Genomic DNA, 15,171 nt, shown 5'->3' with positions numbered 1-15,171 from the left:
ACCTGGCTGCCTGGTTAAGACACTTCTGGACCATCTTGCATTTATAAACAAATAATTTAACACCGTAAATCATATGCAATTATCCGTAGATGTTACTGACAAAACTCAGAAAGGCAAGCTGCTGCACTTGGTTGTAAATTGCCTCTGGATCCTTGGCTACAATGTTCACGTGGCTAGATTACATTATTTATCGATGGTAATACACGGGGACTGTATTGAAATGTTGTGTCGCCACCTACTGGGAAGGAGATATCAAATCAAACGTAATCTACTCTCGTACAATGAACGTTTTGACCAATGATTTATCATTGGTTTTTGACTCTTGTATGATAATATATGAATATTACAACAGAATACCTGATTGATAATATATTATTGACAATATAGACAGACATTAGGTGACTGAGACATAGGCCTAATATGTTTAATGATACAACATGTCAAATCAACAGCAGTTCTATCATATGCATTTTATGTATTGAATAATTTGTTTTATAGCAACGGTTATATTGGGATTATGTGATTTATGATAATGACTGGAGGAAAAAAATATGGTCAGTTCAATCCCACACAAATTTGTATTTGATGTCCTTCATTTGGTTTTTGTAAACTGCATCAAAGTATTCTGCCTGGGACACAGTCAATTGGTTCTTCCAATCTCCAGCGATTCCTGCAGAAACATAGTCACATTAACACATTGGACTGTTACAGACGGCCTATCATTTCCAAATACTCTGTTCAAAGATATTGTCATTTATAAAGATATGTGGGTACCTTTCCTAAGGAACTCTGATTTATTACGGTCCATAAACTCATTGGGGACCAGGGAGTAGTTGGACATCTTGTTCTGTTTCATGTTCTTGAACACACAATGGTCTGCTATCTTCTCTATTACCTCAGAGTCCAGAGACTTCCCCATGAATTGCGAGACCTTTGACACAGAATCCCTCAGATCCTGGGGGGTCACATGATTTTATATCAATAACTTTGAAGGACTACAATGAAATGTGTGTTCTTGACTGAATCTGACTAAGTTGTGTTGGGAGTAACCACAGTAGATAAAACATTTTTTAAACAAATTGTGGGGGTAAAAACATGGTGGTCTACACAGTCGTGGCCAAACGTTTTGAGAATTACACAAATATCAATTTTCACAAAGTCTGCTGCCTCACTTTGTATGTTGGCAATTTGCATATACTCCAGAATGTTATGAAGAGTGATCAGATGAATTGCAATTAATTGCAAAGTCCCTCTTTGCCATGCAAATGATCTGAATCCCCCAAAAACATTTCCACTGCATTTCAGCCCTGCCACAAAAGGTCCAGCTGACATCATGTCAGTGATTCTTTCGTTAACACAGGTGTGAGTATTGACGAGGACAAGGCTGGAGATCACTCTGTCATGCTGATTGAGTTTGAATAACAGACTGGATGCTTCAAAAGGAGGTTCTTCCTTGGTTACCTGCAAGGAAACACATGCCGTCATCATTGCTTTGCACAAAAAGAGCTTCACAGGCAAGGATATTGCTTCCAGTAAGACTGCACCTAAATCAACCATTTATCGGATCATCAAGAACTTCAAGGAGAGCGGTTCAATTGTTGTGAAGAAGGCTTCAGGGCGCCCAAGAAAGTCCAGCAAGCGCCTGGACCGTCTCCTAAAGATGATTCAGCTGCGGAATCGGGGCACCACCAGTACAGAGCTTGCTCAGGAATTGCAGCAGGCAGGTGTGAGTGCATCTACATGAACAGTGAGGCAAAGACTTTTGGAGGGTGGCCTGGTGTCAGGAAGGGCAGCAAAGAAGCCACTTCTCTACAGGAAAAACATCAGGGACAGACTGATATTCTGCAAAAGGTACAGGGATTGGACTGCTGAGGAGTGGGGTAAAGTCATTTTCTCTGATGAATCCCCTTTCCAATTGTTTGGGGCATCTGGAAAAAAAGATTGTCTGGAGAAGACAAGGTGAGCGCTACCATTAGTCCTGTCATGCCAACCGTAAAGCATCCTGAGACCATTCATGTGTGGGGTTGCTTCTCAGCCAAGGGAGTGGGCTCACTCACAATTTTGTCTTAGGACACAGCCATGAATAAAGAATGGTACCAACACATCCTCCGAGAGCAACTTCTCCCAACCATCCAGGAACAGTTTGGTGACGAACAATGCCTTTTCAAACATGATGGAGCACCTTGCCATAAGGCAAAAGGGGTAACTAAGTGGCTCTGGGAACAAAACATTGATATTTTGGGTCCATGGCCAGGAAACTCCCCAGACCTTAATCCCATTGAGAACTTGTGGTCAATCCTCAAGAGGCAGGTGGACAAACAAAACCCCACAAATTCTGACAAACTCCAAGCATTCATCATGCAAGAATGGGCTGCCATCAGTCAGGATGTGGCCCAGAAGTTAATTGACAGCATGACGGAGCAGATTGCAGAGGTCTTGATAAAGAAGGGTCAACACTGCAAATATTGACTCTTTGCATCAAATTCATGTAATTGTCAATAAAGGCCTTTGACACTTGTGAAATTCTTGTAATTATACTTCAGTATTCCATAGTAACATCTGACAAAAAATATCTAAAGACACTGAGGCAGCAGACTTTGTGAAAATTTATATTTGTGTCATTCTCAAAACTTTTGGCCACGACTGTACATCCCTAACATCAAACACACTCATCTCTAACTCTGTATAAAGGAAGAGATGTTATCATATGCAATCATCACGTTCAAGTGTAAGTCCTTTTGTTAGGGTATTGACTGAGCATACGATACTCACAAATATCATCTCTTCGTAGGAGATGTACATGGTGCGGTCCTGGTCCTTAGCATTTAACCAGCCTATCACGTGGTCAAACCACGAACCAAACATCACTGGGGGGGGGGCACAAACGCATCATCAAAGCTATTACAATAAAAGATAACTACAAATACTCTATCAATACTTGATAGGTCAGAGGATAAGTGAATGAATTGTGAATAACAGAGGTAGCGTCAATTATTCAAAGGAAGGTGACTAAAAAGTACATCAATTGTTAATGATAATTCCAGGGTAATAAATATGCTGGCCTTGAACATTGCTCTTTTGATAAATTGCTCCTGTTCTTGGATATTTGAGCCCATAGATTCTAGAGCCAAGTCTGCTTTATACAGTAGAGTAGGTCACCGGGACCTAAATAAATCTGTCAATCAAAAAAGTACAGATCACTAAGCCTTTTCTGATTCTAAAAGCATGAAACTGATATCAAAATGTCTGTAATAGTTGGAAAACAAGAAAGAATACTAAACCTTTTCCATTGATGAACTTCTGCAGGAATTGTTCCTGAGTGCCAGGTTGGACCAGGAAGGAGGCCATGCCGTAGTAGTGATAGGAGGATGTGAACACATCTTTAGGGTTTCTCATCACATAGATGACCTGGAGATGGGGAATCTCTCTGATCAACCATTCATTACCCAAGGCCATTGTGTATTATTCTAATAGTGCACAATGTGCACAATCAGCCTTAGAATTGTAACATTCGATGTAGTGTAGTGACAGACTACATTCTCTTGACATGATGAGAAATGTGATCAACTGGGTATTAAACCCAGGTCATCAATGTGACCTATGATTGTGTTAGCCCATTGTGTTAAAGCCTAAAGCTAAAGCAGCATAGTTCACCAAACCAGCTTCACTACAGGAGCTGATCTACACGTATCTACAGTGCACTACCTTAGGCTTTACAGTGAAGAAGGAGGCGGGCATCATGTTGTAGTGGTAGTGGGTAGAAAACAGGCGTGGTGATGCCCTCTGCTCCAGATTGAGGACACAGGCCCTTGTCTCTTCTAGCCAAGGAACTCTGTCCCAGTTTGGGACAGTCAGCACCGGGGTCAGGTCCCCTCCACTCTGTACCAGGGGAACAATCTCCTGCATCCATGTTGTACCTGGGGGGAGAGGGACAGAGAAAGACAGGGGTAAAGACAGGTGGAGTGGAAAAGCAGATGTTTGAGCTTAATTTACATTTACAAAATAAAGGTCTAGCAGGGAATGAACCCCATGAACCAGAAAGTTTGTACTCCCAAAGGAAGGCATGATAACTGCAGTCCTGGAAATGGTCATATAGTGTGCAATCGGAAAGTATTCAGACCTCTTGACTTTTTACACATTTTGTTACTAATTTATAAAATATCACATTTACATATGTATTCAGACCCTTTACTCAGTACTTTTTGACTCACCTTTGGCATCGATTAAAGTCTTGAGTCTTTGTCTGTATGACTCTACAAGCTTGGCACACCTGTATTTGGGGAGTTTCTCCTATTCTTCTCTGGAGATCCTCTCAAGCTCTGTCAGGTTGGATGGGCAGCGTCGCTCAAGAGATGTTCAATCAGGTTCAAGTCCGGGCTCTGGCTGGGCCACTCAAGGACATTCAGAGACTTGTTCCGAAGCCACTCCTGCATTGTCTTGGGTGTGTACTTAGGGTTGTTGTCCTGTTGGAAGGTGAACCTTGGCCCCAGTTTGAGGTCCTGAGCGCTCTGGTGCAGGTTTTCATTAAGGAACTCTGTATTTTGCTCTGTTCATATTTCCCTCGATCCTGACTAGTCTCCCAGTCCCTGCCCCTGAAAAACATCCCCACAGTGTGATGCTGCCACTACCACCATGCTTCACCGTAGGGATGGTGCCATATTTCTTCCAGATGTGACACTTGGCATTCAGGCCAAAGAGTTCAATCTTGATTTCATCAGTCCAGAGAATCTTGTTTCTCATGGTCTGAGAGTCTTTAGGTGTATTTTGGCAAACTCCAAGTGGGCTGAAAGTGTCTTTTACTGAGGAGTGGCTTCTGTCTGGCTACGCTACCATAAAGGCCTGATTGGTAGAGTGCTGCGGAGATGGTTGTCCTTCTGGAAGGTTCTCCCATTTCCACAGAGGAACTCTGGAGCTCTGTCAGAACAACCATTGGGTTCTTGGTCTACTCCCTGACCAAGGCCCTTCTCCCCCGGTTGCTCAGTTTGGCCTGGCGGTCAGCTCTAGGAAGAGTCTTCGTGGTTCCGAGCTTCTTCCATTTAAGAATGATGGAGGCCACTGTGTTCTTGGGGATCTTCAATGCTGCATTTGGGGATCTTCAATGCTACATTTTTTGGTACACTTCCCCAGATCTGTGCTTTGACACAATCCTGTCTCAGAGCTCTAAGGCTAATTCCTTAGTTTTTGCTCTGACATACACTGTCAACTGTGTGACCTTATATTGACAGGTGTGTGCTTTTCCAAGTCATGTCCAATCAATTGACTCCAATCAAGTTGTAGAAACATCTCAAGGATGATCAATGGAAACAGGATGCACCTAAGCTCAATTTCAAGTCTCATAGCAAAGGGTCTGAATACTTATGTAAATTAGGTAAATGTTTTTTAATAAAAATGTATTAAAAAATATCTAAAAAAACGTGTTTTACGTGCGTAGATTGATGAGGAAAAATATTAATTCAATCAATTTTAGAATAAGGCCATAACGTAAAAATGTGCAAAAATTAAAAGGGTCTGAATACTTTCCGAATGAAATGTATATACTGAGGGTAGGATTTCTACAGTATCATAGCTTTAGCCCACAAGTACAGACAGACCTCTTTGTGATGTGCAGTCACTCAGGCATGTACCTTATAAAGGCAACAGTAGGCTTGACAACTATTTAGTGTTCACTATCACAGTGTGTGTTGCAGCACATGTATTATCAACTCAGTCTGTGCAGTTGTCTACCAATAGTCTATAGTTGTTTATTAATAAAAGCTACTTACCTGACTTAGGATATGTGACAATGAGAATGTCGTCGTGACGAAAAGTAAACTCCTCATAGTATTTCAGGCTCCCCTGAGGGTGTAGATATGTGGGGAGGTAGACTCCCTTGTATTCTGTGTACAGCTCTGCTTCTGTCATGATCCCAAACTGCTCAGTGTGAGAGAGAACAGCTGGTAAAACTGTCAGAAAGATTGACCTTTAGCACTTCATAAACTTTGCTACGTGCTTCAAATATAAGCAGCACTCATCTGTTGTTCAACCTCTATCTTTCTCCCACTCTTTGTCTGTGTTATTGTGTTGTAAAAAATTAACAGAGTGATGGACTAGTTGCCAGAATTTATTAACGTCATGAAAGGACTTGCAGTTTGGAATGTAATACCTGGGGTGATATGCTGTTTAGGGCGGATGCTGCAAGTAAGCATTTCATTGGATGGTGTATACTATGGGTTTCTCATTAAGCCATACGTATGTGGTCAATTACACGCAATATGTATTGTGTGTGTGTGTATATATATATATATATATATATATATATATATACATACATACATACATGAAAAATAAAGTTGAGAATGTAAACATATTTTCGAGGATGGTTGAAATAATGAATGTTGAAATCAAAAGCCAAACAACTGAAAGCAAAATGCATAGAATTGTAAACAAAAATAAGACGTCAAAAACAAAAAAAACTTGTAAGCAAATCATTTTAAAGCGAGAGCAAAACTCTGACAAATGATTTTATACTCGATTGCGAGTTTTGGTATTATATTTCCGTGAAGGGCTGGGTTTAGAGGGAGGCATAGACAATGAGTCTCCATTGGTCCACTCATTTTTGGAGTGAGAGGTTTTCTTAACCCAATCAATGAACATGATAGACAGGCTTTTACTTTTTTTCTTTTTTATTATTCATAATACAAAAATCAACTTACATTGCTACATCAAACATGTCTAGCAAACCAAACGCAGGTATTAACAATGCTCAAACATACAAAAAATATAAATAAAATACAAAAAACAAAATAATTTAAGTGCAATTATATTCACTCTGAAAATATCTTATTATAATGATTCATGAAGATGTTATTCTTGTTGTTATTCACAAGGGTTAGTGTTTTAATAAGATAATTAAATTCAATCAGAAAAATGTCTAATTTTGGTATGGAATTTTGGAATTTTTGTTTGTGTTTAAAGTATTTGGCAACAAGAACTTTAAAAATTAACAATCATTTCAGTGGTTTTGTTATCATTGCAATAGTAACATATTATATATTTTATGCTAAAATTATAAGCAGTGTTCATAATGGTAAATAAGTACTTTGCAAGGTTTTCCCAAAATTCGGACACAAATTTACATTCAAAGAACAAGTGAGACAGATTCTCACCTTATTTTTCACAGAAAACGCAGATATCATCAATAGCCACAAATTTGGACATCATAGAATTACATGGATATATCTTATGCAAAATGTTGAAGTGCACTTCCTTAACTTTGTTTGGTATACAGTATCTTTAAGGTCTTAACCATGCATTTTTCCAGACAATGTCAGGAATAAGCATGTTCCAGAAAAACTTTCCTCTCGGTGTAAGTTGGTTTTGTGAATGAAGAATTTGTCTTATATATTTATTACAACAAGATTTCTCAAGTAAGCCCACGCCTTCCAATCTGAGTTCTGGATATACTTTGTGATCATTCCCAAAATTAAGACTACTTTTCATAAGTGTAGTTAGACCACTGGGAACGGCTTTGATCACAGAAATAAACTCTCTGAAAGGTATTGGAAACTCTTTCAATGTTATAAATTGTTCATATGTGAGAATATTGCCCTTATTGTCGAAAATATCAAGGACAAAGTCAATATTCCTCTCATGCCAGCTGGGGAACAATGACTTATTCCTTACAGTTATGTCCACAAAAGAGCTTTATGAGGGGGGAAATTGTGCAGGAAACATATTTTCCAGGCCAGTAAAGCTTTTTCTATTGGCTACATATCCAGATGGTCTGACGTCACCACCACGCTAAATCTTTCCCACTGTGTTATAAACATGGCGAAGCAGTTAACAAAACCTGCACCAAAATTTGGGTAAGTAGTTAGATTTAAATGTATTAGATAGACACGCTACTAATATCCGTACATTACCCGTGACTAACATTTGTGAATTACGTTAATGTAGTTGGCTGGCTTTGGTGTCGGATTAGCTAGCCAAATCGACATGGAATTAAAGACAAGACCTCATTGCACGCTTGTAAAGTTACAGCAGGCCACTGTCAGCAATATATATGTGGATGTGTGAGAAACCCTAAATCGCTTTTCTCATAACAATACGTGAAGCCTAGACTCAATCTTGCCTAAAATGTATTTTAAAGATACGCTTAATATAGTGTAACGACCCTAGGTTTATAAGCGCGGAAATCGACACTGCCGCACGAGCATGCTTTTGCGGCACATTCGATAGCGCGCCGGACCTCGGGTTCGAGATCTACTCCCTGCTGTTTCTTTACAATATTGACCTGTTAAGTTACAAGTACGTTACTTAACTAATTTAGTCGGCTGTCTTAAAGCTGTCTGACTAGCAAGACAACTTGAATGAATCGCAAGACACTGCATGCCTGTAGCTAGCCACTGCCAGCCGTAAGGTTGTCCATATCTTTTTATTAAACCAAATCCGGTCGAAATAAGCCATTGATTTTAGACCCATCACTAATGGATCCAGTTATTCTAGCTAGGTAACGTTACATGTGTCCACCATGACGACACTCTTACGTCATGAGATTGAAATCACATTTCGCCCTTTATGGACAGCTACTTGGTTTACAGAAAGCATACTTTCAAACTAGTCATCTGATTTGTATCTGAATTAGCCTGAACAAAATGTTCTGGACTAGCTGGCTATTTACGCTAGAGACATTCAAATGTGAAGTTGGTTAATGCATTTCCCCATATATCCAGCTGATGTTCACTTTGTGTTCAGCAGAGAGGGTATTCAGAGGTGGTTTTGGCTGCACACACATTAATAGACATGCTCTCTTATGCATAGTGAAACACTTAAATCTCTTTCTGATAGTTGTCACTATCTTGTATACCTCTTCCACTTCCCTACACTGTTTCTCATTACAATTTTGAGAGTAAATATAATCAAACGTAGACTTATCAATGTGAATTTTCTCCATTTTACTTGCAGGTCCTTTCTGAACCTCTTCCCGGAGGCAGGCTGCTTCTGGAAAAAGAGCAATGAACCCTTCTTCCAGAACACCAGGCAAGAATACAAAGGCCTGGAGACCTTTTATTCAGTGTACACCTAAATAAGTTGTACGGCTTCCTGGACATCCTTCAGAAGCAGCCAAATCTCTACAAGAGTCTCTCTGTCCCTGGGGAAGATTTCAGTTAGTGAATTTGTTTTATTACTAGTTATGTTGTATTAGACAGTCAGATTTATTTATACATTTAATTGATCCTTTTTCAGCCGGATGCTGACTATGTTGTCGGCCTCATCGCTCCTGAAATGAGCAGGAGAGGAACCTTCAGGACTGCCATGAAATGAGCAGGAGAGGAACCTTCAGGACTGCCATGAAATGAGCAGGAGAGGAACCTTCAGGACTGCCATGAAATGAGCAGGAGAGGAACCTTCAGGACTGCCATGAAATGAGCAGGAGAGGAACCTTCAGGACTGCCATGAAATGAGCAGGAGAGGAACCTTCAGGACTGCCATGAAATGAGCAGGAGAGGAACCTTCAGGACTGCCATGAAATGAGCAGGAGAGGAACCTTCAGGACTGCCATAGTCAGAAACTTTAAGGACTTTGTGGAAAGGTGAGCCTCAGCCTTTGAATTATTGTATTTATTAATTTTTTGTTAATTGTCAACAGTAATGGTCATAAACCAACAGGATTGGGAAGATAACTGAACACATTCAGTTGCTGATTACCAGTTTATAACGATAACATCTCTTGTATTACTCACCTAGTAACATAGTCCAATTACTTTGCCTTCAAAAGCCATAGAACATACTATGCTATGAACACAGCATTGTTTTTCACATTGACTTTGTCACCATCGCACACACCAGTAACTGTGTTTCAGGAGGAATGGAGGTAAAGGCAGTGCACAGTGAACTTGGAAGAGAGGAAGAAGATGGACAAGTGGAGCTATCCAGTCGAACAGTTTTCACTGTCCCTAAAGTTATGCTATGGGTCAGGGTCAAGTATTTATACAAATAATTTTTAAATGTAGGCCTTAGACACTCACTGTAAATAAGACAAATAAAACCCAATATTTTACCCTTTTGACCTCCATACAGCAAAGTGGCACATCCCTAATTATGCTGAGCTGCAGGTCACCAGTCTATGGTCCATGAAGTGTCTGTCATGGTGCAGCATGGTGCATTGTCCAGAAAATGTTAGAATTTTCAAACTAGTTTTCATTGGGACGGCAGATAAAGCAGTCGCTTACATGTGAACACAGAATCCTACTCATTACTCCACCTGCCTAATCACTTGTTTTTGTTACATATTGTATCACATGACATTCTGTTGATTTGTATCTATTTGAATGTTTATTTTCTGTCAAAAGGATTACCTTTTCCCATAGTTAAAGAATTTACTTAATGACTGCAGCTCTTTGTATTCAAACACTTCCATTTTAGTAATTTAAATAAATGTTGTCCATAGTGTGGTGGTAGAATGTGGTGAGCTGGTCTGTAGCCTATTCTGTGACTGTGATTTGCCTCTCAGACTCCTGGTATGTCTGCACCCTAACACAATGCAATTGTGTTCTGGAACTGTTGCTTGTATAAATAACTTGTGTAGCAATAGGATTGTATTCTCATTATATAAGGGACATGTAACCATTTACTCTTTGAGTTCTTCCCAGTGAAATCAGAGATATCCCCTGCAGCTCCTTGATTAAAGATTTTTCTATTATACAATTAAATTGTCTGCCTGAATCTTTGGTTATTAATGTTGTGGAAAATGTGATTCAGACAATTGGTCTCATTTTGCTGTGACCACATTTCATAACACTGCAGCAATTTAGAATGACTAGAGAGTTATTCCTTGCAATAGTATCAAGCAGAGGTATAAGGATAATTCAGCCATAAGTAACAACACTTGGTTCAAAACATAAATATTGTGAGGTTGGGTCGATGGCTGCTCTGAGCAGTGGGCATTCCACTGGTGGGACCACAATTCCTTGGCCATGCTATGCGGGGGAGGCATCGACCCTGTCCAAGTTGTTTAAATCACGTAAATGTAACTTTTTGTCAAAAATAAACATATCCAGGTGTTAGAATGGCCAAGTCAAAGTCCAGACCTGAATCCAATCGAGAATCTGTGGAAACTGCTGAAAACTGCTGTTCACAAATGCTCTCCATCCAACCTCACTGAGCTCAAGCTGTTTTGCAAGGAGGAATGGGAAAAAATTTCAGTCTCTCGATGTGCAAAACTGATAGAGACATACCCTAAGCGACTTACAGCTGTAATCGCAGCAAAAGGTGGCGCTACAAAGTATTAACTTAAGGGGGCTGAATAATTTTGCACGCCTAATTTTTCAGTTTTTGATTTGTTAAAAAAGTTTGAAATATCCAATAAATGTCGTTCCACTTCATGATTGTGTCCCACTTGTTGTTGATTCTTCACAAAAAAAATACAGTTTTATATCTTTATGTTTGAAGCCTGAAATGTGGCAAAAGGTCGCAAATTTCAAGGGAGCCGAATACTTTCGCAAGGCACTGTATATAAATATTTACCCATAAAGGCGTTTCCACCGCCAGTTCTCGCACAATACATTTTACCGGCAAGAAGATCGCACCATGTCCAACAAACAAATGATTGGTTAGCATTTATCAAATTGTCCCGAAACTTCCTGTTTCTATCACAGCTGTCATAATTTTATACGGTACTTGACTAAGGCAATTAAGGTCACAGTTATGAAAACTTAGGACACTAAAGAGGCCTTTCTACTGACTCTGAAAAACACCAAAAGAAAGATGCCCAGGGTTCCTACTCATCTGCGTGAATGTGCCGTTGGCATGCTGCAAGGGGGCATGGGGACTGCAGATGTGGCCAGTGCAATAAATTCCATTGTCCGTACTGTGAGACGCCTAGGACAGCGCTACAGGGAGATAGGACGGACAGCTGATCGTCCTCGCAGTGGCAGACCACGTGTAACAACACCTGCACAGGATCGGTACATCCAAACATCACACCTGCGGGACAGGTACAGGATGGCAACAACAACTGCCCGAGTTACACCAGGAAAGCACAATCTCTACAACGTCGCCTGTGGGCACAAACCCACCGTCGCTGGACCAGATTGGACTGGCAAAAAGTGCTCTTCACTGAAGCGTCGCAGTTTTTTCTCACCAGGGGTGATGTTTGGATTCGCATTTATCGTTGAAGGAATGAGCGTTACACTGAGGCCTGTACTCTGGAGAGGGATCGATTTGGAGGTGGAGGGTCCGTCATGGTCTGGGGCGGTGTGTCACAGCATCATCGGACTGAGCTTGTTGTCATTGCTGATAATCTCAACGCTGTGCGTTAAAGGAAAGACATCCTCCTCCCTCATGTGGTACCCTTCCTGCAGGCTCATCCTGACATGACCCTCCAGCATGACAATGCCGTCACACTGTATAGGACAGTGTTGAAGAAGCTACTCTGAAAATATATTTTACCAAGCTACCAATTACTTCACACTGAAAGACGTTAACCTACACTAAAGTAAATCTGAAATGTCCCTAATGGAAAAATCACATGAATTTCACGTGATCATGTGTTTCAGGTGAACATGTGTTTCACATGTGATCTCATGTAATCAAATTTGATCTCATGTGATCACTTGATTCTATGTGAAGTTAATGTAATAACATGTGCAACATGTGATAACATGAAACCACACATGACAACATGATCTCATGTGAAATAAAATGTGACAACATGGGGATGCAACATTTTTACATGTGATACCATGAAACTGTCTTATTCTCGGTTTGTTCCAGAGACGTCCCCAATAAAGTTTTTATGACATCTTAGAACCTTGTGTCATGGTCCCTTAGGGGTTTTTGTCTAGTTGCGGCAAAATACAGTAAATCTACAAGTCACTGTATTTTTACAGGTAAATTAAGGTGTTAATGTCAGTATTAACTTTTTTGTAACAGCCAATCAGTGTTTCGGTAAACTGAATGTGTCTAGCTGCGAATAGTCCTGGCACACCAAAAAAAGGTGTCAAGGGAAGGCAGTTTGGATTTGGCTTTAGACCAATCACATCAGAAGCCAAATGTCATCCTTGTCCGGGATGCTGGCCTTCTAGGCAGTTCCTCTTTCCAGTATCGGTGTTCTTATACCCATCTTAATCTTTTCTTTTTATTTGCCAGTCTGAGAAATGGCTTTTTCTTTGCAACTCTGCCTAGAAGGCCAGCATCCTGGAGGCACCTCTTCACTGTTGACGTTGAGACTGGTGTTTTGTGGGTACTATTTAATGAAGCTGCCAGTTGAGGACTTGTGAGGCGTCCGTTTCTCAAATTAGACACACTAATGTACTTGTCCTCTTGCTCAGTTGTGCACCGGGGCCTCTCACTCCTCTTTCTATTCTGGTTGGAGCCTGTTTGAGCTGTTCTGTGAAGGGAGTAGTACACAGCGTTGTACGAGATCTTCAGTTTCTTGGCAATTTCTTGCATGGAATAGCTTTCATTTCTCAGATCAAGAGTAGACTGACGAGTTTCAGAAGAAATTGATTTGTTTCTGGCCATTTTGAGCCTGTAATTGAAACCACAAATGCTGATGCTCCAGATACTCAACGAGTCTAAAGAAGTTTTATTGCTTCTTTAGTCAGGACAACAGTTTTCAGCTGTGATAACATAATTGCAAAAGGGTTTTCTTGTCACGGTTGTAGTAAGAACTGAACCAAGGGGCAGCGTACTTAGAGTTCCACATCTTTATTATAAAGTGAATCTTAAGCAAAGAAAACAAAACAAAACAATATACTAACAATATACTAACAACGAAAACGTGACTAAGTGGTGCATGCACATGCACAAACACAAAAATAATTAGCTACTTAAATATGATCCCAAATTAGAGACAACGATTACCAGCTGCCTCTAATTGGGAATCATACAAAACACCAACATAGAAAAATAAACTAGAACACAACATAGAAATAATAAACTAGAATACCCCCTAGTCACGCCCTGACCTACTACACCATAGAGAAACAATGGCTCTCTATGGTTAGGGCATGACATTTCTAATGATCAATTAGCCTTTTAAAATGATTAACTTGGATTAGCTAACCCAACATGCCATTGGAACACAGGAGTGTGTCACGTTCGTCATACGAAGGAGACCAAGGTGCAGCGTGGTATGCGTACATTCTTCTTTTAATAAAGAAAGAACACAGAACAAACTAACAAAACAACAAAACAAACGAACCGTGAAGCTAATACGAATAGTGCAGACAGGCAACTAAACATAGAATAAGAACCCACGAACACAAAAGGGAAAATGGCTACCTAAATATGATCCCCAATCAGAGACAACGATAAACAGCTGCCTCTGATTGGGAACCATATCAGGCCACTATAGACATACATACTACCTAGACCTACACAACACCTAGACATACAAAACCCATTGACAATACAAAAACTAGCAATCCCACCCTAGTCACACCCTGACCTAACCAAAATAATAAAGAAAACAAAGATAACTAAGGTCAGGGTGTGACTGTCACGCCCTGGTCTATATTTATTATGTTATTTTCATTTATTGGGTCAGGCCAGGTTGTGACATGGGTTTATATGTAGTGTGTTTCGTCTTGGGGTTGTGTGGGGTGTATAGATTGGTCTGTGGCTGCCTGAGGCGGTTCTCAATCAGAGTCAGTGATTATCGTTGTCTCTGATTGGGAACCATAATGGATAGCCTGGGTTTCACTGTGTGTTTGTGGGTGATTGTTCCTGTCTCTGTGTTTGTTGCACCAGTCAGGGCTGTTTCGGTTTTCGACGTTTGTTGTTTTGTATTGTTCGTGTTTCGTCAATATTAAAGATGTATCGAACGAACCACGTTGCATTTTGGTCCGATCCTTATTCCACCTCTTCGTCAGAGAAGGAGGTAGAAGAAAGCCGTTACAGAATCACCCACCACAAACGGACCAAGCAACGTGTCAACGGGCAGGAGCCACAGGAGAAGCAACAAAGGCAGCAACAGCGATCACAGGACTTCTGGAATTGGGAGGAGAAATTGTTCGGAGAAGGACCCTGGAATCAGCCTGGAGAATATCGCCGCCCCAAAGAAGAACTGGAGGCGAAGAGAGCTGAGAGGCGCCGGTATGAGGAGGCAGCGCGGCGACGCGGATGGAAGCCCGAGAGTCAGCCCCAAAAATTTCTTGGGGGGGGCTCAGGGAGAGTGTGGCAGAGTCAG

At 40.7% G+C, this 15,171-nt stretch overlaps 2 protein-coding genes and 1 long non-coding RNA gene across 5 annotated transcripts in view; 1 reads left to right on the top strand and 2 right to left on the bottom strand.

The window, feature by feature from the left end:
* Positions 1-181, bottom strand: part of wu:fj29h11 (uncharacterized) — a 59,225-nt gene extending 59,044 nt beyond the window's left edge. For both annotated transcript variants that reach the window (XM_064950592.1, XM_064950593.1), the window contains exon 1: positions 3-181. The gene's annotated coding sequence lies outside the window, so the exon portion shown is untranslated. The remainder of the gene's footprint in view (positions 1-2) is intronic.
* A 227-nt stretch (positions 182-408) lies between these two features.
* Positions 409-6,093, bottom strand: LOC135523735 (sulfotransferase 2B1-like). The gene is made up of 6 exons (XM_064950591.1): positions 5,763-6,093; positions 3,706-3,917; positions 3,282-3,408; positions 2,773-2,867; positions 775-955; positions 409-670 (listed from the first exon to the last, which is right to left on the bottom strand). Exons 1-6 carry the CDS (start codon positions 5,899-5,901, stop codon positions 561-563), a joined length of 864 nt encoding a protein of 287 aa, XP_064806663.1. The 5' UTR covers positions 5,902-6,093; the 3' UTR covers positions 409-560.
* Positions 6,094-7,766: 1,673 nt separating this feature from the next.
* LOC135525146 (uncharacterized) lies at positions 7,767-10,684 on the top strand. Of its 2 annotated transcripts, none has more exons than XR_010453081.1 (4): positions 7,767-7,844; positions 8,944-9,018; positions 9,226-9,571; positions 9,842-10,684. It is a non-coding gene; the product is annotated as an uncharacterized LOC135525146 (long non-coding RNA). The 2 variants fall into 2 exon arrangements; XR_010453080.1 differs by having other exon boundaries at positions 8,944-9,145.
* The last annotated feature ends 4,487 nt before the right edge of the window (positions 10,685-15,171 follow it).

This window comes from Oncorhynchus masou, chromosome 31 (genome assembly GCF_036934945.1).
Source record: "Oncorhynchus masou masou isolate Uvic2021 chromosome 31, UVic_Omas_1.1, whole genome shotgun sequence".
Taxonomy (NCBI): domain Eukaryota; kingdom Metazoa; phylum Chordata; class Actinopteri; order Salmoniformes; family Salmonidae; genus Oncorhynchus; species Oncorhynchus masou.
This window is presented reverse-complemented; position numbering and strand designations above follow the sequence as displayed.